At 49.3% G+C, this 24,216-nt stretch overlaps 1 protein-coding gene across 13 annotated transcripts in view; it reads right to left on the bottom strand.

The window, feature by feature from the left end:
* The window catches only part of CSK (C-terminal Src kinase), a 76,207-nt gene that overhangs the window by 20,591 nt on the left and 31,400 nt on the right, over positions 1-24,216 (bottom strand). For 9 of the 13 annotated variants that reach the window (XM_083630540.1, XM_083630549.1, XM_083630546.1 and 6 more), the window contains 3 exons: positions 5,023-5,100; positions 3,038-3,151; positions 701-813 (listed from right to left, as the gene is read on the bottom strand). In XM_083630540.1, the coding sequence (XP_083486666.1) occupies positions 701-813; positions 3,038-3,151; positions 5,023-5,037 (242 nt within the window). In that variant the 5' untranslated portion in view covers positions 5,038-5,100. Of the gene's footprint in view, positions 1-700; positions 814-3,037; positions 3,152-5,022; positions 5,119-11,677; positions 11,858-22,784; positions 22,827-24,216 lie in introns of those variants that run through there. The other 4 variants (XM_083630547.1, XM_083630548.1, XM_083630542.1 and 1 more) reach the window with 3 other exon arrangements.

Raw genomic sequence — 24,216 nt, 5'->3', positions numbered from 1 at the left:
TCTAATGCAGTATCTCCTGCACTGACTGGCAGCGACTCTGCAGAGTTTCAGGTAGGATTCTCCCCCAGCCCCACCTAGAGAGGTCGCTGAGGATCGAACCTGAGCTATGGGGAGCATGGGCGAAAGAGGCAGGAAGTGTGGGGGTGCTTACTGAGGGGAGCGAAGGGCCGGCACGGCGTGACAGACTGAGACAGAGAACTATACTAGTATATCTGCATTCAGACGCCCACTCAAGTCATGCTGCCCTCTGGGTGGGCTTCTTCTTGGCACAGCCTAACTTGCAAAGCAGCTCTGAGGATTATAGGGAAGGGAGAGGAATCTGCATGTACTGAATGGGTGCTGGATGGCACACCTTTCCCCAAAGGCCCTTGTGTTCATCTAGGCCAGGCCTCTCCAACCGGGCGCTCTCCAGCTCCCGTGATGCCTGTCTACTGGCCACACTGGCTGGAGCTGGTGGGAATTGGAGTCCCAATTGAGGCCAGATGCCCCAATCTAGAACCCCCCCCCAAAAAAAAATAGCCTGGTGCTCTCAAGATGTTGCTAGATTACAACTCCTATGACGCTGATGGGAGCTGGGAGTCCACAACACCTGGAGGGCACCAGGTTGGGAAAGGCTGATCCAGCCACCTGCCCATGCCCTCCTCCCAGAGCTGCGCACAAAGCTCAGCTCAGCAGGCGTCTCCCGTCTGCCCGGACTCACGGCATCAGACTGAGCTTGGTTCCGGCTTTCACCCCTTCCCGCTTCTGCACGTAGTTGGCTGGGATGATCCCCTCGCGGCCCACTTTGTTCTTCGCTTTGTACCAGTTGGGATCCTGGCAAGAGAAAGCAATTGTGAGCGTAGAATCGTGGAGTTGGCAGGGACCACCAAAGGTCATCTAGACCAACCCCCTGAAAAGCAGCAATCGCAGCAATCCTAGCAACCTTCCAACACCCCCAAAGAAGAAGAAGAAGAGAAGAAGAGTTTGGATTTGATATCCTGCTTTATCACTACCCTAAGGAGTCTCAAAGCGGCTCACATTCTCCTTTCCCTTCCTCCCCCACAACAAACACTCTGTGACGTGAATGAGGTTGAGAGACTTCAGAGAAGTGTGACTGGCCCAAGGTCACCCAGCAGCTGCATGTGGAGGAGCGGGGAATCGAACCCGGTTCACCAGATTACGAGTCTACCGCTCTTAACCACTACACCACACTGGACTCCTCCGTTGTCTCCTCAGACGGATGCACACAATGAATACATCCAGCACTTTTCTTCTAGGAAAAAACGGTGCTGGTACTGTGTATCCTTGAGTACCCCCAGAAAAAAAGCACTGAATATATCTATATGCTGTTGTTTGTTTAAAAAAAGAGGACGACTTATACATAATACAATTAAAACCATATAAAAATCTAAGACTAGAAATCAGTGCTGTTTTTGTGGAACCCCTTTTTGTGCTGCACTTGTGGAAAATGCACAGTATATAAACATACAGAATCTCTTTCCTCCATCATGGGCTATATAACAGATGATTTATAGTCTCGGCTTCTGCCCCTGATGGGCTTCATGTCCTGCTCTGTGTCCTCTCGAAATTCACAGCCACCAGGCAGCTCGACACTCTGCCAATGTTTAGCCTCTTCTCACAAATACGGTGGCTCAGTCTGCAAATCCTCTCCCTGGGACCTGACCAAGTGGTTTACTCTTGAAGAACTTTAAATAACGCTCACATCAATTAAAACATCTTGCTTTCCCTGTCCCTTTTCAGGTCGCTAGGGAGGGAAGGAAGAACACAGCCGCAGAAGGAAATGTCTGGATCTTGCGGATAGTAGCACATTAGCATCACGTGAAGAGCTCTCTTGGAGCCAAACAAATACCTGCATCTCGTCCAGGATCTGGTTGTGACAGGGTCCAACCAGACACACAAGAGAAGCCCACAAGCAAGATATGAGGGCAGCAACGCTCTCCACCTGTGATTCCCCGGCCACTGGCACTCAGAGACATATTGCCTCCGACACTGGAAGCAATTTGTAGTGCCCATGAACAGGGAGGGGCGATATCAGTTTTTCAACAACGTGATGTATCACCAGCCAAACACCGTGATATAGCGATACACTGCAAAGTTGAAAAGCGAAGGGAGGAACAAGCTATATTGGCCATGGAGCCTTGTGGCTCGTTCCGCCCTCGGTTTGAGGACCAGAGCACAGTGAGTCAGGAGCAGCAGCATTTCACCTGCGATATACTGCCAGGTAAAGGCTCCATCGTGCTCTGGCCCTCAAACCAGCCCTGGGTGGATGTATTGATGCATCGCCCAAGCCAAATGCTGCATTCGGTCAAAGACTTTCCATTTGGGCTCTCCTCTGCCCCATCCTTAGAAGGGGCCCACAAGCTGGACCCGAGAGCAGGGGTAGGCAACCTAAGGCCCATGGGCCCCAAACGTCCCACAGGCATTGTTTACTGGCCCACAAGCTGCCCCCAAACCGAGCTGCCCACTCAGTGAGTCCCCGCGCACTGTGCTAAACCGGCGCGGCGCAGTGCAGTGCAGGGACTCGCTTCCGCAGGCGCCGGAAATCGCATCTGCACAGGCGCAGACGCCAGAAATCGCATCTGTGCAGACGCTGATGCCAGAAATCACATCTGAGCAGACACCGACGCCGGAAATGTGCAAGCGCGATCCAGCCCACAGAGGGATCTCTGCTGGAGTGAACTGGCCCAGGCGAGGTAAACCTTGCCAACCCCTGCCCTAGAGCAACAGCAACTCTCCCCAGTTGTGATTCCCAGCAACCCATTTTCAGAGGTCTACTGCCTCCAGTAAAGGAACTAGCCAGCTTTGCTGATGGGCAAGAAAAATGAGCCCCCCCCACTCCCCAACTCAGTGGCGTAGCATGGGGGGTGCAGGGGGGGCCCGCCGCACCGGGCGCAACATCTGGGGGTTAGGGTTAGGGGGCGCAAATCCACGGGTTAGGGGGCGCAAATTACTTGCCTTGCCCCGGGTGCTGACAACCCACGCTACGCCACTGCCCCAACTTCTGATTTCTCCCTGGTACCTGAGACGGGTGGGTTACCTTAGTGACAGAGATAATGGTGAGGACATCCCCTTTGCTGAACGGGAGGTCCTGATCCGCCGTGCCATGGAAGTTGTACTTAGCAATACATTCCGTACCAGATGGCCAGACGGCCTGTGGGAGAGAAGGAGGACATGGCTGACTCAACAGGGTCTTGGCATTTCACACAACCACAGAATCGCAGAGCTGGAAGGAGGGACCCAGAGGGCCATCTAGTCCAACCCCCTGCAGTGCAGGAATATCAACTAAAGCATCCCAGAGAAGTCTAACTATCGATCCCTCTTCACAGGGATTTCTGGGAATTGTAGCTCTGAGAAAGGGAAGAGGGGTCTTGGCACCCCGGCCAAACTACAGGTCCCATAATTATTTGAATGCTTTTGACTGCTTAAAGTGATATCATGGTGGTTTAAATGCATGGTGTGAATTTGGCCTTTGTGATTATGTACAATTGTTTCCAAGAAACAAATCTGATTGACAGACAGACACTGGTCATCTAATTCTCTTTTGGAGGACTGAGGGGGGAAACTAAGAGACCAGGGAAATAGGAGAAGAGGAGGACTTCACAGCACAGCTATCGCCTGGTAAAAGAAATCCGAGTCTATTAAAATCAAATGTTTTGATTGTCTTTTTTCTGAAACATAGATGCAAAAGGATTGAAAGGATAGTTCTGAATGAAAAACATGCTTGCTTTTTTTTTTAAGGGGAAAAAATACCAGGTTGGAGATCCAGGGGCCCCCTAGATACTGTCAGACTACAACTCCCTGCACCTCTGACTGCTGGGCTTTGGACCAACTGAAATGTGTCCTTGAACTGTGGCAACGACCCCATCTCATCCACCCAAAGCAGCATCATACCAGCCTCTGCAAGGCACCCCTTCGCACCTATCCAGCGAATTAAATGTTGCAGCCCAGATTCACATTAGGGATGGCATAAAGGGCAGGGGAGTTACACCTTTGGGCTCTTGCACAAGCCGCGTTCAAGAAGCCACACGCCCTGCTCTCAAAAACGATGCATCTGCAAAAGCTGAAGACTTCTGTAGATTCAGGATGTTGTGCAAAATTCAGAACCTCTCAACCAGAGAAGGGGGAGGGGAGGAAGAGCGCAAGTGCTCCCACCTTTGCACAGCACTGAAACCAAGAGGTGCGCACACCCCGCCCCGGTTCTCTAGCGGAGCAGACCAGCATCTGGGTGCTCCCCAAAATTGTGCTTATTACAAATGCACCCAATGGTTTGATTCCTTACTTAGAGGGATGCTAGCAAATCTCACAGCATTTGCCCTGCTGAGCGCCTGGGAAGCTCTACTAAGAAATTGTTATTTGAGATCAAGGAAACCACACAGATACGCAGGGCTTGGAAACTTTTTTTTAAAATGAGCTTACTGGGTGGGAAGGGGAGATCGCTCGCTGGTGTATTGTGACACCCCAGTAATTTTCCCAGGAATGGATCACAAGCCCACCCACTTTTGTACTTTGAAATCTTTCCCCAGTCCCCCACTATTCACTTGTCCCAATACAGTCCCCATGTAAAAGATGGGGGGGGACGACGACTCTAAAGCATCAAGAAGCTGCCTTGTTTCGTCAGAGCATTGGTGCAACTGGTCCAGTGCTGTTGACTTTGACCGGCAGCAGCTGCCCAGAGTCTCAAGCAGAGAACATCTCCCCATCCTTTGTGACCTGACCCCTTAACCAGAGATGCTGCTTTGGGGTGGGGTCCCAGACCTCGTGCACCCATCTCCTCCTTAGTGTCATTTTTAAACACACAGCCAAAGCTACTGCTCCTCAGAGAAGTCTCATTGAAATTAATGAATGTGGCTACCTCCAGTTCATTCATGTCAATGGGCCTGCTCTGAGCAGGACTAGCATTTGCTATAACTCATTGTAACTTGTTCTGGGAGACTTCTAACAGCAATAGTTGTAATAACAGAACAACTTCTCCTAAAATCGACGATTCTATGATTCTATATGGAGAGCCTTTTCCCGCCTTACCTGCATTCCTGACATTTTCTCGGGGGGTTCTGGGGACTGGATCTCACAAGAAGGACACGTCACTTGGTACCATGAGACCTGGGCAAGAAAGAAGAAACCTGAAGTCACGCTCCACTTCCTGTGAGCAGAGAGCATTCATGCGCACAGACATGCACCACCACCTTCCCTCAGAAAGGAGAATGAGAGGAGAGAGACCCATGGAAGCTGGGAAACCAGGACAGCTCTTTCCCCCTCCAGCATCATTCTCTCATTCATATCATCTTTCTCTCTCCACATAATACTAAAAACATTGTGACATCAAAACAGCAGTGGTTTGAAACAATGCAGAACATCACACATAAAAAAGCAGCGCTCAACACAAAACAAGTTTTCAGGGTTCATTTTAAAGCCAGTAAAGTAAAATTCCTATGTACCTCCCTAGGAAAGCAAATTCCACAGGTATGGAGCCACCATCAAAAGGGCCCTGTCTCCTGTGCCTGCCAGTGTGATGGATCTCGACAGCCGTTCTTAAAGCCCAGGGCAGGTTCAGGTGGGTTTAAAGTCCTTCAAATAACCTGGTTCCAAAAAGTCTAGGGCTTTAAAAAGTCCTTACCAGCACTTGAAATTGGGTATGGCAGCTTATCATTTGTGGTTGTGATATAGAAGTCTCCTGACAGTCTGCGTGTGTGTCAGACATCTGGACTTTAAATCCCTCCTCAAGCAAAATCAAGCCACACCCCTCACGAGAACTAAGAAGAGCCGCCTGGCTTCGGCCAGTGGCCCATCTAGTCTCACAGCGGCCAGCCAGGTGCCCCAAAGGGAAGAAGTCTGGATCCAAGCACAAGAGCAACTCTCCCATCTTGAGCTTTCCAGAAACTGGAATTCAGGAGCATTGGAGTGGGGGTACTGCGTCGCAAGGAGTCACAGACCTCACTCTCCCCTTGAATATTTATCAATCACTGAAAACAATTGATGCTACATGAGCAAGGAAGCTCTGTAACACTGAAACTAGCAATATCACATCACATCATATCATTTATTGCCTGCGCTTTACCCAGGGCAGGTTACACCATTAAAAACAATTAAAAACAACTTTAAAACTAAATAGCTCTCTCTGCTACAGAACACATATAAATATAACGCTCTTTTCCCAGCTGAAAGCCAGCCCTGCACCCAAGTAAGATGAAGCTACAGGCTCTCTGCAGTGGGAAAGGTTTTACCTGCCCCTTGAACCCCAGGAGAGGCTCATGGGGACAGATCAGTGCAAGTAGCTGCCCCATTCTGGCTCTTTCCTTCAGCCATTCCTCACACCCCACAGAGCAGACATCCACAGGGTAGACCCAAGACCTGCCACTTACTTAAGAGACAAAACTCCAAATCTTTCATGGTGTCTCCCTCCCTGTCTCTGTGACTGGTGTCCCTTGACATACGGTTAGTTCTACAGAGCCCAGAGATGTTTGGCAGATGACCATCTTCAGAAAATGCTGAGGATCCATTAGAACACCAATGATTGTGAGGGGAAAGCTTGTCAAGAATAGTGAGCGAGAGGAGAGCACTGTTGAGGAGGCATCTCTAAGGAGGTGTGAATTATCAGTCTGCAAAAAGGGGCGAGGACCCGCAAACCCATCTTTTGCTCCAAAAGCAAGGGAGCCAAGAAGCTCTGGACCTTCAAAGGCGGCTGAGCTGCAACTCCTCTCAACCTCAGCCGGCACAGCCAGTGGCCAGGGAGGATGGGAAACTGGAATTCACCCGCTCCTGGAGGGCTACAGGGTGCCCACCTCTGCTTTGAAGTGTGAGGCTGGGTTTGAACAAATGGTCCACGTATCTTGAGAGCCACCTTTCCTTTTCTTCTTGCCAAAGAACCTTCAGAAATGTCCCTGAACTTGAAATCCAGCCTACGATGCATTCAAGTGAAAGTGCAGAAAAAACCACAAGTGCCCAGCACAGTCTTCTAAGAGAAATGTCACCTAGAAGTGTGAAATAAATTGAATTGCTCTCCCATTCTGTATCCTAACCCAAAGTCACAGAATCCCTAAATCTTCTGGAAGCTGCAGCTGCCCAGCTTTATGTAATTTTGTTATCCAAGTTGCTCACAGCACTTGAAATGATACAAGCTGATGGGCTTTTTAAAAATTTATGCACTGCTCCATCATCACTTTCACTCTCTGAGCATTTGCCCCTTTCAGTTGTCTAAAGCGGGGGGCAGGGGGGAGCTGAAACCCCCGCAGTTGCTGCAGAAGAGCGTCCCCCCCCATCCACTAGCCTTGCTGGCTGGGGCTGGCAGGAGTTGGAGTCAGCCACATTTGGGTTAAAATAAAGTGCTTTAAACAAAAAACAACCCATAAACCCTTTACTCAACAGCCTTCCTTTCTTCGAAGTTTTAATTTGTTTGTCTCCCACACAAAATTGAAGTAATTTCCACCTTCCAGCTGAAATCAGCAAAAGAGTTTCAAGTGAAAGCTTTGGAATAGCTCTATTCTTTTCTAAAAGGTGTGTCGTCCACTTTCCTTCGCGAGGATGTGCTCCATGCTTGTAAAGCACCATGACCGCAGCATGCTATTAAAAACACAGGAAAACATACCCTGTCTGACGGCAAAAAAAGGGCTGTTTATGCCTCAGTCACTCTAAGCTGCTTCCAACATAGTATAAAAGCACAACTGTACATCAAGGATTGAAAACTTCCTGATACCTTGAAGGAGACAGCTCAAATATGAAGTCCATAACATTTGTCAAAATAAAACTGTGCTCATCATTTTTATTAGTAAAATTCAGAACCTGGTGGGCTTCCATTGCAAAGTACCGTATTTTTCGCCCTATAGGGCACACCTAGGGGTTTCCTGGGGGGGGGAATAAAGAAAAAAAATTATCCCCCCCCCCAGGCGCGGGGCTAGGGCGGGGGAAACCCAAGCTTCCCCCGACCCCAGCCCCCAGAACAGGCTGCTATCCGCAAGCCTGGGGAGCCCGGCGGGAAGTCGCACCGGGCTCCCAAGGCTTGCGGAGAGCTGCCCAAAGCCTGGAGAGCAAGAGGGGTCAGTGCGCACCGACCCCTCTCGCTCTCCAGGCTTCAGCGAAAGCCTGCATTTGCCCCATAGGACACACACACATTTCCCCTTCATTTTAGGAGGGGGGAAAGTGCGTCCTATAGGGCGAAAAATATGGTATTTCCCCAGCTGATGAGAACCCTCACTGTGCACCTGCAGCAGGAGGTCCTACAAATCCTTCACACATTCCTCGCAGGTGAGCATTTTCAGGGACAAACCCTTTGCTTTAAGATGCAATTGCAAATAATGATCACAGCTTCCCTCAGCTCTGACCATTGGCCATGCTGGCTGCAGCTGATGGGACCTAGAATCCAAAACAGTCCGAATAAGATGCTCAAGACGTTCACAAGCACTTTCTTGTTTTCCTCTGAGCCCTGTATCTTTCCTGCACTGCGTTTTGCCTAAGCCTGAGGTGCTTACTCAGTTAACCAGTTAGATTTTAACTCAACTAAAACGGTAGCCCCTTTCATTTGCCACCCCCCAAAAGGTGACAAGTCACCGAATCACAGAACTGTAGAGTTGGAAGGGACCGCAAGAGTCATCTCATCTTGGCTGTGAGTCCCGGAAGACCTGCTCCCTGCCTTGCAGGCCCTTGGTGGTTTGATAAAGTTATGGTGCTCAACCCTGGCCACCCCCTCTTTTGTCCTGCCAGATCTAGAAGTCAGCTTGTCTTTCATCTCCTGCTCTACAGCTGCATGTGAGAAATCTCCCCCCCCCCGCCCGGGCCACACACCTGTTTGTTGCGGTGCCTGCTATATTTAGGATTGCGCTGTTCCACTCTCCAAGGGAAGCCCCCCTCAAGACCAGCAGCTGTTATTCATAGCAGCCAGTGCTCCAATGCATCTGCTTTGACAGCTGTGTGGCGGCACACTTGCCCAAGGTCTGAAGACGGTGCCCAGAGGCAGGCTGGCAAAGATGCCTGCAAGGAAGGAGCAGCAGCCGTTGGTAGGACAAGGCAGACCGCAAGACGTCCAGAGGGAGCTTCTCAGCAGCTGAACTACACCAGCAGCTAGGACTCCGGGGCAACCACTGTGTGGACCAGGATGGCTTTCTGTTTGCCACCTGCCAGACTGGGCTTCACAAGTATGCACCAGTGCAGGCTGGCAGAGGATTAAGAGGGACCTCATGGACCATCAAGTCACCCCACCTGCCAGCAGGAAGAAGCCTAAACTGTTATTAACCTTATTTTTATGCTGGTTTCTATAGACCTGGCCAGTGGCATGCTAATGTAAAGCAACTGCTGGATAAAGCAACTGCTGGATCCAGCCAGTGGCCCATGCAGTCCAATCCAGCATCCTGTTCTCACGGTGGCCAACCAGATGCATCTATGGGAAGCCCGCATGCAGGGCCTGAGGGCAACAGCACTCTGTCCCTTTGTGATACCCAGCAGCTCATATCCAGAAGCATTTACTGCCTCCCACAGTGGAGGTGGAACATAACCATCAAGGTTAGTAGTCACCGAAAGCCACAAACTCCACTCAACTGTTCCGTCTATTGCTGATGTCCAGGTTGCACATGCTCAGTGGGAAATCCTCACTTAAGATCTATACGTACAACAAGTGGTATCTGCAACTAAATGCTGTTGTGTGGGGTGCTCCTGTTTGGGATGCAAGCAGACCATGCCCCTTCCCTGAATATCCCCCCTCTTACATACTTTCCGGCCCTTCACTACCCAAAAAACCATCTGGCACCATTCCATGCTAGCTGAGGAAATTCATTGGGCTGCTTTATCTTTTTTTGTGGGGGGAATATTCCCGCTTAAATATTCTTCCTTATTTCTGCAAAAAACCCAAACCTGCTAATTCTCAAACACACACACACACACACACACACACACACACACACACACACACTTTGCACACAATGCAAGGACCTAGGTTTGGAGACTGAACATGCTAATAGTACTAGGATTCGGTCCACAAAGGTAACACCCAGACAGGATTAACTTGGAGGCCCTTAAAACTCAGCCTTCGCAAGGGAGAGTGAGCTGCAGAGGCAGGCCAGCCGGGCTTGACAGACCCACCAGCTGGGTTACAGGCTCCTCCGAACAAACCCCACTTTGTCTGAACCGCCTTGAGCCATGCGGAAGGATGAGATCACTGGCAAGAGGCGTCCATCAGACAAGGGACCTTCTCACTCCCCTCCATCTCCTTCTGAGATGGAGAAAGGCGTAGGTAGGTGATGAGGGAAGACGACGGGCTGAGCCCTGGCAGGTGCCCAGGATTTGTGCAGGAGAGAAGCACTTGCTCCAGGGGGCAGTCACAGAATCGTAGAGTTGGAAGGGATCCCAAGGGTTGCAGGAATCTCAACTAAAGCATCCATGACAGAGGGCCATCCAACTTCTGCTTAAAAACCTCCAAGGAAGGAGAGACCACAACCTCAACTGTTCCGCTGCCAACCAGCTCTTACTATCAGAAAGTTCTTCCTGATGTTTAGTCAGCAGCAGCAGAAAACAAACTTGCTCCATCTTCCATGGGATAGTCCTTGAGACATCTGAAGATGGCTATTGTTATCTACTCTCAGCCTCCTCTTCTCTAGGCTAAACATACACAGCTCCCTCAACTGTTCCTCATAATCCTTGGTTTCCACTCCCCTGATCATCTCTGTTGCCCTCGTCTGCACACGTTCCAGCTTGTCAACATCCTCCTTAAATTGTGGCGCCCAGAACTGGACACAGCGTTCCAGGTGTGGTCTGACCAAGGCGGAATAGAGTGGTACTATTACTGGCCAAGAAAAAAACCTGTTTGATGGATCTCTTCACACTGAGGCCTCATCCACACTTTGGGTGGGATTCAGCTAGGCTGCTGCATGCATGGAATGAGGTCCATTCACACAAGGGCATGTGCCCACTCTCTCCTCCCTTCCACAGCCCCTAAACCTGCTCTAAGGGGGTGGGGGAACCTATGGAAAAGGATAAGGTGCAAAGCATAAGGAGGGGAGGGGGGAGGCCTCGTTTTTGCCCCCATACCTACTTAGTGGCACGTTGAACTCCACCCTGCCCATTTAAAACCACTTTGGCTTCTGCCAAAGAGTTGTTAGGAGACCTCCGCTCACAAACTTCTCAGAGGGGTTCAACCTCCAAGCCCCCTCCCCAGAGAACTCTGGGAATTGTAGCTCTGGGTGAGCCAGAGGGGTCTCCTAGCAACTCTCAGCACCCTTTTCAGACTACTGTTTCCAGGATTCCCTGGGTGAAGAAGCCACGACTGTTCAAAGTGGTAGTGATGCAGATTGAACTGTAGGGTGGACACAGAGCCCTGGGCTTTGGAAAAGGGGTGTTTAGTCAAAAGCAACAGTTTTAACTTTCCATTCTCCCTCAAAAAACCCCCCCATCTATCTGAACAACCCCTCCCCTGGAATGAGGAGGCAGGAGGATGTCTGTGTTGTTGGCTCTCTTCGCCTTGTACCATGAGAGCAGGCTTGGGGAACCTCAGGCCCAAGGGCAGAATGCAGCTCTCTGAGCCTCTCTGCACAGCACTTGGGGTTCTTCCAAGGTCACCCCCTCAGTCTCCAGACCACACACCCCAACGACCATGTTCTGCGCCCTCTTTAGAAGGTCCTTGATAATGCCTCTTGCTTGCCCAGATGGAGGGCAGAGAGACAAATGCAGGTGCATGTAGAAACCCCTTGACTTTTACTGCAGAATCATAGAATCAGAGCTGGAAGCAGTGCTTGAAACTGCGCAGGTGTTTTGCCAGGCACGGGTCCAATTGCAACCACATAGAGATCTCTTGATGCCAGGATGGCAACCGTGCAGCGCTGCAAGAAATGCTGCACATCTTGTGCTTCTGTGCTGTTGCGCGAATCAGCTGGCTCACATGGAAGCAATCCTAGGTGCTCCAAACGGCCTCTTCACCTTCTGCCCACCATGTAAGCCCCCAAACTGTCTGTGTCTTCTGGGGACTCAAAGAAACAAGATGAGAGAGTTGCCCAGGTAGAAATGCGAAGTGTTTATTCACTTACAGCAGCACAGAGCAAACAGCTCCTGTTGGCTTCTTTTTGGTTCAAGAGGCTAAAAATAGCAGGAAAGAGGAACAGAGATAAGGTAGAATCACGGGGCCAGCAGAACAAAAAGCGAGAGAGAAACCATATATTTAAAGTGGTACGGCACCAAACAGGCATGGCTTCGCCCTCTCAAAGAATCCTGGTTCTGGTTTGTTAAGGGTTCTGAGTGCTGCTGGGAGACCCCCTTTTTCCCCTGCACAGAACTATAATTCCCAGAGGGGTTAAACCATAAATAATCCTCTTCACCATTTGTTAACCATACCTGTTTAAACTGTGCATGCTTTTGCACCACAAATATAAAAGCATGCACAATTTAATACAAGCATAGGCTTTTTAAACAGGTACAGTTAATAAATTATTATTATTACTATTTACTAAATTTGTATACTCCCCTATACCTACAGGTCTCAGGGGAATAAAATCACAATATAAAAACACAGAATACACAATCAAAATAAAAACAATAACAACTCAATAACTCACCCCAACACAATTTAAAAGGGCACTGAATGTCAGTCAACCTGGTTAAAGAGGAACTTTTTTGCCTGGCACCCAAAGGTATATAATGAAGGTGCCAATGACTGGCCCAAGGTCACCCAGCTTTGTGGCTGAGAAGGGATTTGAACTCTGGTCTCTCTCAGGTCCTAATCTGACCCTCTAACCACTACACCACCTGAGAGAGTCGGCTTGCTGCTGCTAAAAAATAGAATAACGCTCAATAGGTTTTTAAAAGGGAACTGGGCAAATGCATGGAAGGCAGGTCTATCGATGACACCGCTAAATGAAACCTCCGTGTTCATAGGCAGTTTATCTCTGAACAGCAACTGCCAAGCAGCGAGGAAGGAATGCCACCTTCATGGCCTGTTCCTCATAGGCATGTCATTGGCTCCTCTAAGAAAGAGAAACTGGAAGATTGGTGGCCTGACCCAGCCGGGCTTCCTTTTACATTCTCTCTCTTTTAAAAAAAAAAAAATATTTTGCATTCATTTTACATTCTCGTGAATATTCACATTAGTAAGTCACCTGGTTCTGCACTCTGCAGTGAAGAGCAGGTGAGCTGGGCAGGAAAAAGGATGGGGGAGGGGGCAGCAGAGCTCAGACCCCCAAGGATCTGTGTTTTGATTTTAAAAATTAAAAACAAGAGTGAATTTGTCAGAGGCCTTTGGCAACACGATCGCAGCCAAGCAGGTTCCTAGACTAGGTGTCCACGTCAACAGCCAAAGTCCAGAATCTCCGCCTTTGGCTCTGGGGAAAGAGATGGATTCATGCTGGAGCAGAAGAAGTAGAGAAAGCTCTCACTGCAGGATTTCAGTAAAGGTAAAGGTACCCCTGACCATTAGGTCCAGTTGCGGACGACTCTGGGGTTGTGCGCTCATCTCGCTCTATAGGCCGAGGGAGCTGGTGTTTGTCCAGCATGACTAAGCTGCTTCTGGCAGCGAACAGAAACACCGTTTACCTTCCCGCTGGAGCGGTACCTATTTATCTACTTGCACTTTGACGTGCTTTCGAACTGCTAGGTGGGCAGGAGCTGGGACTGAACAACAGGAGCTCACCCCATCGCGGGGATTCGAACCGCCGACCTTCTGATCGGCAAGTCCTAGGCTCTGTGGTTTAGACCACAGCGCCACCCATGTCCCCTGCAAGCTTTCATTACAAGCCCCCAAAGGCTTGCTGGCAACCAAGGGAGAGGCTTGAAGGCTTGCACACCCCATTCATTCAAAGCACACCAACACCCATTCAAAAATATTCCTGGGAACTACAATACCCAGCACCCTCAACTGTACATATAAGGCACAGAGCACCCAGCTTCCCCCAAATAATTCTGAGAGCTACAGTTTGCTAAGGGTGCTGGGAATTGCAGCTCCATTGAGGCAAAGAAGCCCTCCCAGGATCCTGTGTGTTTTCAGTGTGCTTTAAACACAAGGTGCAGCTGTGACCCCAGCAAGAGGGAAGAGCACGCTTTCACAACACAATTTTTGAATGTGGTTGCCAGCCTGAACTCCTATACCAGGAAATGCAAAAGCGTCCCCATGGTAGCCGCCCGGGAGTGACGGCAGCTCAGAAAGCACCGTTTGTTCGAAATTAATCCTGGGCTTGTCAGGCTTGTCTTCTTCTTTGTCCAGTGGTTGATTTGTTTAAGAAATGCAGTTCAGTTTCACAAATTCAACGCCACTTTTTTTTTTTTAAAGTATTTTTTTTACCCTAACCCCACTCAAATTCCTGCTTGCCCTCTGGAAGCCCAGGTTCCTTGTCCCTTGCACAATGTGGCCCCCAGGCTGTGGGACTGAAACTGGTTTCCGAACCCAGGTTTAAGGACACTCTTAACCAGCTAGTGCTACATGCACCAAACCATGGTTAAAGGGGAATGGGAGACAGGCTGCAACCAGTGTTTGAAATTAGCCAGGCACCAAGCGCATTTTGCACCTGGTTTTCAATCATTTGTGACCAGCTGAAGATAGATGGGCGCCAGGATGGAGCCTGACATCTTCACCATCTGGAGATCATAGTATCTGGACTGTTTTTGCACACTAATTGCCCATATTGTAGAATTCTATCAGTTATATTTTATCTGCACAATCGGAATTAATTTCTGGAACCAAATTGCTTTCCCTGTGCAGCCTGAGCAGGAGCAGTCACCATTAAGAAAGAGTTCAGAATAGCACAATACTGTATATATGTGATCTGTCCTTGGATCAAGTGACTTTTCTTTAAGTTCTCAAACCTAACTCAAGATTGTCATCTGAACTGGCCAGATGTTTAACTGAGAATCAATCACAGTCAGTCCATCATTTGAAAAATAAGACTTTAGAGCCGTCTTACCCAAAAATGGCAACTAGACATTCCGTTTTGGCGACTGCAATCTTGATTTAGAGCCATTTGACGCCTAGCTTATATATCTGAGTTTTGAACACTGGCTGCATCATGGCTGCAGACCTGAAAGCATCGCTTCTTTGCTGGCCCACAGAGAAGGCATTCCTTATTCGGAAGGGCTGTAGCACAGTGGTTAGAACACATGTTTGGCATGCAGAAGGTCCCAGGTTTGATCCCCAGCAACTCTAGATAGGGCACTTTAAGCAATCCTGGCTTCCCCCAAAGAATTTGGGAGCTATAGTTCATTATGGCCCCTATTACCCACAAATAGCTACAATTCCCAGACTGGTTTAACAATCAGTTCCTCCTCCCAGGGAATTCTGGGAATTGCAGCTCTGGGAGGTGAATAGGAGCCTCTTAACAAACTCTCAGTGCCAATAACAAACTACAGCTCCCAGAATTCTTTGGGGGAAAGTGGTACTGGTTAGAGTGGTATCCTAGCACTTTGAATGCATGGTGCTGATGAGGCCAGTATTTAAAATGCTGGGAAACTACAGCCACTTGATATAGAGAAGACAACACTGAATGAGGTGGAACAATGGCCTGACTCTGAAGTGGGCAGCTGTTTCGTGGTTCTGCTGGGTCTCTCAGCGGCTTTTGATACCATCAACCATGGTATCTTTCTGGGCCCTCTAGGAGGGCTGGGAGTTAGGGACACTGTTATGCAGTGGTTCCACTCCTTTTTTCTGGGTCAAGTCCAGAAAGTAGTGTGGGGTGTTTGGACCCTGGGCGCTGACTTGTGGGGTGCCTCTCCCCCATGCTTTTCAACATCCATATGAAGCCACTGGGAGAGATCATCAGGGGGTTTGGGCTGGGTGTTCATCAATATGCAGTTCCACCTCCCATTTAAATCGGAACCAGTGAAGGCAGTGATGGTCCTGTGTGGGTGTCTAGAGGCTGTTGGAGGGTGGATGGCAGTCAACAGATTGAAGTTGAATCCTGACAAGACAAAAGTACTATCTGGGCAGGCAGGGTGCGGGGACTCTCTAGATCTGAATGGGGTAACTATACCCTTGAAGGACCAGGTGCGCAGCCTGGGAGTCATTTTGGACTCACAGTTGTCCATGGAGGCGCAGGTTAATTCTGTGTCCAGGACAACTGTCTACCATCTCCATCTGGTACGCAGGCTGAGACCCTACCTGCCCGCGGACTGTCTCACCGGAGTGGGACATGCTCTGATTATCTCCTGCTTGGACTACTACAATGCACTCTACGTGGAGCTACCTTTGAAGGTGACCTGGAAACTACAACTAATCCGGACTGCGGCAGCTAGACTGGTGACTGGGAGCGGCCGCCGAGACCATATAACACCAGTCCTGAAAGATCTTCATTGACTCCCAGTATGTTTCTGAGCACAATTCAAAGTGTTGGTGCTGACCTTTAAAGTCCTAAAAGGTCTCGGCCCAGTATACCTGAAGGAGCGTCTTCACCCCCATAGTTCAGCCCGGACACTGAGGTCCAGCTTCGAGGGACTTCTGGCGGTTCCCTCCCTGCGAGAAGCAAAGTTACAGGGAACCAGGCAGAGGGCCTTCTCGGTAGTGGCGCCCTCCCTGTGGAACGCTGTCCCTTCACATTTCAAGGAAATAAATAACTGTACAACTTTTAGAAGACATCTGAAGGCAGCCCTGTTTGGGGACGCTTATAATGCATGACGTTCTGGTGTGCTATTGTTGTATTTTTGTACACCCTGTTGACAGATTGTCACAAATAATAATAATAATAATAATAATAATAATAATAATTCCAAGAATCATTGGCAGGAGGCCACCTGACCTCTGCTTAGAAACCTCCAGTGAAGGAGAGTCCACCACCATCTGCTATTTCAAGCAGAGGTCAATACCCCAGTAGAGATGAGGTTAACACTGGGCAGAGCCAGATCCTGCAGTCCAGGCCTGAGGGCCGCACCCTTGGCAGCGGCTCTCAAAAATAGAGAACCATGCAGGCTCATGAAATTGTTGGGAGTTTGGTTCAACCCCCCCCCCCGAAGTGCACTACAAGTTTGGGGGCAGCGCAGAGGGGGGGTGAGAATAATCCTCCTGCCTTAGCGAACGAAAACTCTCCGTCTGCTAGGGATTAGGATAAACTCTTCCAAGCGAATGTGATTATTTCACATCTGGCTCCCAGGGAAGCCTTACGTTTTCTGCCTGGGCATCTGGCAGAGCCTGGAGAGGGAGGCTGAGAGGAAGGGAGCTGTGCAAGGGGGGCACCTGACCAGCGGTGCTGGGAAGAGCCCAGGAATGAAGGCAGGAGAATGTCTGATAACATGCTGGACCAATGGGCCATCCATGCCAGTGTTGTGTACACTGACTGGCAGCAGCTCTTCAGGGTTTCAGGCAGGAATCTTTCCCAGTACTGCCAAAATATGCCGCCAGGGATTGAACCTGGGAGCTTCTGCATGTAGAGCAGATGTTCTGCCACCGAGCTGCAGCCATTCCCCTAAAATTAAGTTTCTAGTCCTTATGGTTCTAAAAGAGAGAGATGGATTAAATAGTAAGCTGCCTTATATTGAACAGACCACCAGGTCAATCAAGCTCAATATTGCCTACACTGACTGGCAGCAGCTGTCCAGATTTCAGATGAGGGTCTCGCTCAACCCTTCCAGGAGGAGCCAGGAACTGAACCTGGGACCTTCTGGATGCAAAGCGGATGCTCCACTGCTGAGCTAAGGCCTTTTCCTCATGGAGGTGGCCTGGCCCTTAAAAAAAAAAAAAAAATCTAGGCCACAGAGTGCTTGTTTATAAATTTATATTCCATTCTTCCAGGGAGCCCAGGGCAGCAAACACAAACATGACAAAACAATGCAATTAAAAATAAAATAAAAACAGATTTTAAACCAATTTTTAACATCTTAAAAACCATGTAAAACAGTAACAAGTCATTTAAAAACATGTAGGTCAACAGTCTTTTAAAAATATATAAAAATACATAAAGGATAAATACAAGTAAAGGTGTTAATCAGGAATCTAGTGCGGTGCTTTAAAAAGCCCCCTATTATAGCCTACTGTAGAAAAGTGAGGGGGGGGATTCTTATTATGCTATTTTTATTACAGTGGTACCCTGGGTTACATACGCTTCAGGTTACATATGCTTCAGGTTGCAGACTCCGCTAACCCAGAAATATTACCTCGGGTTAAGAACTTTGTTTCAGCTTGAGAACAGAAATTGTGCTCCGGCGGCAGTGGGAGGCCCCATTAGCTAAAGTGGTGCTTCAGGTTAAGAACGGTTTCAGGTTAAGAACAGACCTCCAGAACAAATTAAGCTCTTAACCCGAGGTACCACCGTATTTACAGCCCTGGCCCTAAGGTCCAGGAAGAGGTTATAAAATTTAAAATGCAACATGAAAGACTGTTTTTAAAAAACCCCTTACAATCACAAGAAACACAGTAATAGAAAACACGGGGGCTCCAATTTACCTCCCTTGTTCTGTTCACGTTTGCTCTGCCCTCCCTTTGACCTGCGTCCCACTGGCCCCCCTCCAAACAGGAAGGGGTTAGGGCTCTCATGGTGGAAAAGGCCCCCCAACCTTGGAAGAATGGCAGATGAAGGTGGTGGACTATATGGAATTGGCGGAAATGACCGGCAGGATCCGAGATCAGGGGGAAGAGTCAGTGGAAGAAGATTGGAAGAAATTTAAAGATTATCTACAGAGATATTGTAAAATTAATGAACTTTAGAATAATGTTGGATTAAAATTAAGAGGTTTCTAGCTGTAATGGGTTAAAAGAATATGAAAAAAATTGGTTTATAAAAGTAAAATTTTAAGATTACAACAATTTAAGAATAAAGATTTGGGTAGAATAAAGAGGGAAACAAATTGCTGAGTTAATAAATTGAATTGGAATACAAAAAAGAGAGGTATGAGGAGGTCCAAGAAACAAGTAAATGAAAAATAATGTGATGGAAAGATTTTTTTTTCTTTTTCTGTTTGTTTTTATTTTTTGTAATGTAAAAATCTTAATAAAAATCTTATTAAAAAAAAAAAAGGCCCCCCAACCCTGCCCCAGCCTCTAGGAGTTCGCTTTTTTAAATTTTCTCTTCCACTTTTCGTAACTGCTCTTCCTTCCTTTGCCAGATCTATTTTTAGGCCCTGCAAGACAGTCAAAAGATTCTCTGAGCAGAGAGGGCAGCAGATGGAGCCCCAAAGCCCAGGATCAGCGCAGCAGAGGGTGGCCGGAATGAGGGACATGTCTGAACTGTGCCACCCCGGACCAGGGAACCTCCCTTACATCCCAGTATGGCATTCTTGTTCCGGAACTCAGCCTCTCTCCCTCCCCACAGGACAAAAACCAGGCCCTGTAGCCACAAAATGAACACAGTTTCCTCCCTCTCTCCAAGCATTCAAATTCTGGACCATCTCATGAAGTTGGGAGACTCAGAACAGACAAGACCTGCAGCTGGTGAGAGAGGATTTCAACCCGGGGTCCCGATACACCACTCCAGCCTTTGCAATCCTGCTATTCTCCAGCCACTCCAAGCGATGAAAACTCTCAGCTCCAGCCCCAAACAGCCAGGCTGACGGGGGCAGATGGGAGTTGCAGTCTCAAGCGCCCAGCGGGCACCAGACTGGTGGCCAAGAAAAGTAGGCTTCTTGCCAGTCAAACTGCTGGCCCACATCACGCCATAGTTCTCCCCACTGACCGGCTGCAATGGCTCTCCAGGATTTCAGGCAAGGGGCTCCCCCAGCTCCCCCTGGAGTTGCCGCTGGGGCCTTCTACATGTAAGGCAGCTGTTCCACCACTGAGCCATAGCCCAACAGAACATCTTATTGAAACAGGAGCAGGACTTGCGTGACTCAGGGAGGCCAGCCAGCTTTTGAAAGCATCTTAAATCAGGGATAGGCAACCTGAGGCCCAGGGGCCGGATGCGGCCCAATTGCCTTCTAAATCTGGCCTGCGGACGGTCCGGGAATCAGCATGTTTTTACATGAGTAGAATGTGTCCTTTTATTTAAAATGCATCTCTGGGTTATTTGTGGGGCCTGCCTGGTGTTTTTACATGAATAGAACGTGTGCTTTTATTTAAAATGCATCTCTGGGTTATTTGTGGGGCATAGGAATTCGTTAATTTTTTCTCTCTTCAAAATATAGTCCTGCCCACCACATGGTCTGAGGGACAGTGGACCAGCCCATGGCTGAAAAATGTTGCTGACCCCTGAGCAAGACCGACACTCCCCCCCCCCCATGTTGTTGCAAAAGCAGACTGTGGGAGTGTGCTCTGGCTGGAAATCTTAGGAGCCAAATTTTGAAAGTCCTGGGTTGTAACAGGTTTATATAAATAAAAGGAAATTTATCTAACACATAAAGAGTACAAAAATTCATAAAGCTAAAGACAGTGGGAGAGAGAAATGGGCATAATCTGTGCTGGCAAACCCTCTCTGCCTTTGAGGAAGGGCATCTGGTTCAGACTTGATCCTTCAACTCCTTCCTGATTCTCCCCTGCTATGCCAAATGGCCTAACGGGACAGGGAGAAATCCTGATCCGAGAGAGAGGGGTGCCCAGGTGGGGGGAGGTAAATGCAAGAATGACTCATGGTCTTGGGAGCAAGGATGGAGGCAGCCGCTATTGGGGAGAGGGATTCCATCCTATGCTGGCGCAACAAGTTGTGCAGTTCAACTTGGTGCTGAGGCCCTTGTGCAACAAACGTGCTTCCCCTTGCCCTGTCAGACTTTTTGCAATAAAGGAAATTTACAGGGAGACGCACTGGTAAGTGTGGGATAACCCTTGTTTGATGTAACGGAATCTAACTCCCCTGCAAACAATTTGGAAAGAATGTGCAATAAAGTGTCCAGAATCTTCCTAACAATGCAATCACTCAATTCTGCATTGCATCCCCTTCACTTTAAGGAGCAAATCTGGGCACATTGTTTTGGAAGGAGCATCTGGAGAGCTTCTTCCCATGTGGCACGGCAGACAGTACCTGGAGACCTTGGCCCAAATTCCCACTTGGCCACAAAGCTCATTGGGCAACCTTGCGACAGTACTAACCCTCAAGCCTACCTTACAGGCTTGTTGAGAGGAGGGGAAACCAGTGCAATTGGGCTCCTTGGAGGAAGGTAAAATGTAAAAGGGGAAAATAATAAATGCTGCCTGTGAAATACAGTGCTTAAGAGCAGACTCTGCTCCTGGAACAGCAAGACAAGAAGCAACTGAGACGAGAGCATGTGCAGAGTGTTCATCCCTGAACAACAGCTGGCTCCCTAATACTGGAGATTAGAATACCTTCCAGGCAAATAAGGGCTGCCCCCCCACAAGCACCTCTTACATACAAATGTACAAATAATAAAGAGTATTCCAGCTGGATGAGAAGCTGGCACACAGCCAAGTTCCTTATTTGAGGTCAGGCTGTTTGGTCCATCTAGCCCAATACAGTCTGCTCTGAATGGTAGCAGCTCTCCAGGGTTTCATGCACAGACCTTTCTGATCACCTGCTATCAAAGCATTTTAAGTCAGAGGTTGGGAGTCACTGGCCTGTCTGTGGCCCTTTGGGCCTCTTCACCTGGCCCTCAGGACTCTTCCTAAACCTTAACAGCCCTCCTTCACAATCTCTGCAAGTGTTGTTGCCAAGCAGGAATTTGCCCCCGAACTCTGAGAATGCCTATGACTTGCCTGGAGGGAGGATCATATGTGTGCAGATGTCAAGGCAATAGACAACTATTTTACTTTTTAAAGACAACTGAAAGCGGCCCTGTTTAGGGAAGTTTTTAATGTCTGACGCTGTAGTGGCTGGGGAAACCCAGCCAGATGGGCGGGGTATAAATAATACAGTCATACCTCGGGTTGAATATGCTTCAGGATGAGCGCTTTCAGGTTGCGCTCCGTGGCGACCCGGAAGTAACGGAGCGCATTACTTCCAGGTTTCGCCACTCGCGCATGCGCAGACACGCAAAATGACATCACGTGCATGCACGGAAGCAGCGAATCGTGACCCACACACGCGCAGACACGCAGTCACAGGTTGCATTCACTTCAGGATGCGAACGGGGCTCTGGAACGGATCCCGTTCTCATTGTGAGGTGCCACTGTAATAATAATTATTATTATTATTACTACTAGCAAAGCAAGCCTATTGTCCAAAAAGGTACAGGTTACATAGAATTGTAAAGTTGGAAGGGACTCCAAAAGGCCATCTAGTCCAACCCCCTGAAATGCACAACTAAAGCATCCAAACTCTGACATCCAACCAATGTCTGTCACGACACTCACCTGTGCCCACCGCTCCCAGCATATGGCCCCTGGGTGGCTGCCCATCAATGAATGTGGGGAGGAGGTACGCCACTCCTGTCTGAATGGGAGATGCCAGCAGGGATCAAAGTAGGAACCCTTTGCATGCCAAGCAGGTGTTCTCTACCCACTACCATCCCTCCGACACAGCCCTGGCCCTGCCCAACCCCACTCCCTCCCTCCGCTGCTGTTGCTGCTCTCTTCCAATTACCTGTCAAGGCGGACATGACCAGCTGGAGGACCAGCTGGGAAGGAAAAAGTCTCACCTGCCACCACTCCCCATCGCCCTCCAGGCTGCGCCTGCCCTTCTGCACAAGCCTCGAAGCCCCATGCAGCCGGCCAGCCGGCCTCCTCTCCCACTTTCTGCCGATTCAGAGCCTGCAGCCATCAAAGCAAAGCGCAACAGCAGCCGTGCCAGATCGCTCCCCGTTTGGTAGCGCCCGGGATTCGCTGGGTCCATGTGGCAGTGGTGGTGGAAGAGGAGGAGCGCTGCGTCGAGGGGCCCAGCCAGCAGCTTCTCGGCCAACTTGAATTACAGATGAATTTTTAAAGGAAGAAAGAGGGAAAGGAGGTGCGTTGGGAAGAGGAGCAGCAGCAGCAGCAGGGATGGATCTTGCAAAAGAGGGGAGAAAAAGGAAGATGCACTTACAAGACCAGAACAGAAGCTGAGAAGCATCTTGTGTTATATAACAAGTGGAGCAAGGAACCAAGGATACATGACAACTGTCGGGGGGCACTTGGAAGACGTCTCCGCTTCAGACACACACACACACACACACACACACTCACATCCTCTCCTCTCTTGCGGCTCCGGGGAGGAGGGAAGGTGGGGGAAGGGAGAGCAGGCGGGAAGCAGCAGAGAGCCTGCCTGCAGCAGCCGCGGCAGAAAAGCTGAAACTGCGGTAACCCAGGATTCTCACGCCGCCCGCCAGTTCTCCGGAAACGCCACAGGGACCAGCTCCACGGCAACTGCCCACGTCCGCCAGGGGTGGTTTCAAAGAGCCGTTCGCCGCCACAAGCATGCACACACCAGGATGGCAGAGTTGGAAGGGACCTCCAAAGGCCATCCAGCCCAACCCCCTGCAAGGGAACAAGAGCTAAAGAATCCCTGGCAGAGGACTGCTTAAAAGCTCTCCAAGGAAGGTTTCTCCCCTCCGGAGCAGCAGAATACAAGCTGGCTCAACCTTCAGCCCTACAGACATTGGAAAGTGGTTCCCATATCTCACTGTCTCACACACATTCTTCCATGTTGCAAGAGGCCAGCTCGCTCAGGCTGGGCTCCCACCCCCAGGCCCAGTGCAAAGAGATGCTCTTCCTCAATATGGTGGGGAGGGGAGAATAGAATAAGGGCAATTTCACCTGCAAGCCTTTGGTTCTTTTTTCCAAAGCTGCAGCAGGATCCAACATCCGTTGAAACTTGCCCAATTGCTAAGGATTAAGAGTGAATCAAAACTGCAATTTTATTTTATTTTTTGTGGTGGCAGGGGAGCCAGGATAGGGGAGAGGGGAATGGAAGGAAGAACACAGAGCACTAAAAGGGAAGAGAAACGGCAGCTTTTGCATAAAAAAACAACAACAGCCCAGTGTGCTTTCCTTGATTCCAAAGGAAAAAATATATGCATGGCTTGGCAGGAATTATTGTTCTTATTGTATTTCCTCAGTGCCGCAGCAAAAGGGGTTGATGCGATAAGCTAAAAGGAGGGATTTTATTGTCCTGGAGGAGTGACTGAAGACCCCAAGCAGGCAGAGGTTTGGAAAATGAACTCTGGCCGTGATAATAAAGGTGCATAAACTCCTTGGGAGGGTCAAGTGGGGAGAACTGTTAGTCCAGAGGCAGAGTCGCTGCTTGGCATGCAGAAGAACCCGGGTTCAAGCCATGGCTGCATCTCCAGGTGGGGCTGGAAGACACCTTGTCGGAAACACTGAGGCCTCTGAAGAACAGCTGCCTGTCAGTGTGGACAATATGGAGCTTAAGGGGCCAGTGGTCTGACTCAGGGTCAACACCTTCCTGGGTTGGAAAAGGCTGGTCCTGACCAAAGTCAGCTGAGCAGTGACTTGAACCCAGCTCTCCCTGACCCTGG

Source organism: Podarcis filfolensis, assembly GCF_964270895.1.
Source record: "Podarcis filfolensis genome assembly, chromosome: 9".
Classification (NCBI taxonomy): Eukaryota; Metazoa; Chordata; class Lepidosauria; order Squamata; family Lacertidae; genus Podarcis; species Podarcis filfolensis.
The sequence above is the reverse complement of the archived record's forward strand: the minus strand, read 5'-3'. Positions and strand labels throughout refer to the sequence as shown.